Source organism: Numida meleagris, chromosome 26 (genome assembly GCF_002078875.1).
Source record: "Numida meleagris isolate 19003 breed g44 Domestic line chromosome 26, NumMel1.0, whole genome shotgun sequence".
NCBI lineage: Eukaryota > Metazoa > Chordata > Aves > Galliformes > Numididae > Numida > Numida meleagris.
In genome coordinates this window covers 2,127,081-2,129,148 of record NC_034434.1, presented here as the reverse complement: position 1 = coordinate 2,129,148, position 2,068 = coordinate 2,127,081, and the positions used below count along the sequence as shown (strand labels likewise).

Genomic DNA, 2,068 nt, shown 5'->3' with positions numbered 1-2,068 from the left:
CCCCATCCATCCATCCATCCATCCATCCATCCATCCATCCATCTATCTTCAGACATCCTCCTTCCTTCTATTTTCGGAGACTTCCCTCCATCCATCTTCAGAGACCCATCCATCCATTCCTCCATCCTCAGACCTCCTCCTTCCATCCTTTTTCAGATGCTTCCATCCACCCATCCATGTACAGAGACCCTCCCCATCCATCCATCCCCATCCATTTTCATTTTCCCTCCCCCATCTACCCATGCATCTCTTCCTCCTCCCACCTTCAGAGACCCTCCCATCCATCCTTCCATCTTCAGACCTCCTCCTTCCATCCATTTTCAGAGACATCCATCTATCTTCAGAGGTCCATCCATCCGTCCCCCCACCTCTATGGAGACCCCTCCTCCGCGTTCCCACCATGCCCCACCATCCGTCCTTCATCCCTCCCCAATTCTGGGTCTCACCCCAAATCCAGGAACTTTCTCCGGGTCTTCTTATCCAGCCCCACCGTGGGGCTGGCCGGCTCGGGGGGGCTCATGTCCCTGCTGTCATCTGTGGGATGAGACGGACGGGGTGCTGTCACCCCCACGCCCCCCACACTGAGGTGCGGGTAGGGGGCCGGGGGGGGGGGCCTCACCTTCGCTGTGCCGCTGGGGCCACGCATCGCGGCGGGCGAAGCCGGGCGAGCTGTCGGAGCTGGGGCAGGACTTGGGCGAGGGGGTGCCCGCCAGCCCCTCCTGGGACGAGGCGTTGGTGAGGGGCCGGTAGCGGCCGAGGGGCGGCGAGGGGGCCGGGGGGGGGTCCCCCAGCACCCTGCACACCGCCCCCGCCTCGAAGGAGAACTCCGAGCGGGAGGAGGGCGAGGGGGCCAGGAGCAGCGGCGCGGCGGGGGGCGAGCGGCCGGGGGTTGCGGGGCTGCCCTCGGCTCCCTGGGTGGGGGCACAGGGCAAGGCGGGGGGGGGGGGGTCAATCCCCCATCGGTCTCCCCCGGGGGCCTCCAACCCCTGTCGGTTCCCCCCTCCCAGAGGTGTCTCCTTCCTCCCGCGCTCCCCTTCCCCAGATCCTCCCTGGGGTGCGGTGCCCCCCCGGCTCTCACCGCCGCCTCCAGCCCCTCCTCGCCCTCGGTGGAGCTGGCGCTGTCTCGCAGGCGGGAGCGCGAGGGCCGGTGCCGGCGGCTCTTGGCTAGCAGCCGGGCGCGGGCCTTCTGCAAGCTGCTGTCCAGGCGCGGCGTCTCTGGAACCACAGCGGTAAAATCTGGGGGTGAAAGAGAGACCGGGGCAGAGAGAGAGAGACGGACGGACAGACAGACGGACAGGTGGGGACCGGGGGACAGGGTGGGGTGGGGATGGGTAGATGGACGCGTGGATGGGTAGAGATGGATGGATGGGGATGGATGGGCAGATGGATGGGGATGAGTAGGGATGGATGGTGGGATGGGGATGGAGGGATGGACAGATGGACGGGGATGGATGGATGGGGATTGGTGGGGATGGATGGACGGGAATGGATGGACGGATGGATGGGAATTGGTGGGGATGGGTATGGATAGGGATGGAGGGATGGACAGATGGACAGGGATGGATGGATGGGGATTGGTGGGGATGGATGGACGGGAATGGATGGACGGATGGACGGGGATAGGTGGGGATGGGTATGGATAGATGGACGGGGATGAACAGATGGACAGGGATGGATGGATGGGGATGGAGGGATGGATCAGGATTGGTGGGGATGGATGGACGGATGAATGGATGGATGGGGATGGGTAGGGATGGATAGGGATGGAGGGATGGGGATGGAGGAATAGACAGATGGATGAGGATGGATGGAGAGATGGATGGGGACAGATGGACAGATGGGTGGGGATGGGTGGGGATAGATGGTTGGGTAGGGAGTAGGAGATAGGAATGGTCGTGGAGGGACAAATTGTGGAAGGATGAATGGGTGAGGTCGGATTAAGATGTGGGATGGGACAGCAGCGGAAGGACAGACAGACAGGCAGCCAGGAAGAGAACAGCCCAGTGCAGAAGGGACAGAGGGACAGCAGGGCACGGGGGTGGGGCAGGAATCAGAGGATCGACGGGAT

General features: G+C 63.3%; 1 protein-coding gene across 1 annotated transcript; it reads right to left on the bottom strand.

Moving 5' to 3' along the window:
- SAMD14 (sterile alpha motif domain containing 14) lies at window positions 443-1,318 on the bottom strand (the record flags this gene model as incomplete). Its single annotated transcript, XM_021377616.1, has 3 exons — window positions 443-534; window positions 620-719; window positions 1,079-1,318. Coding segments are annotated over 3 exons (432 nt in total), but the record flags the coding sequence as incomplete, so codon positions are not given.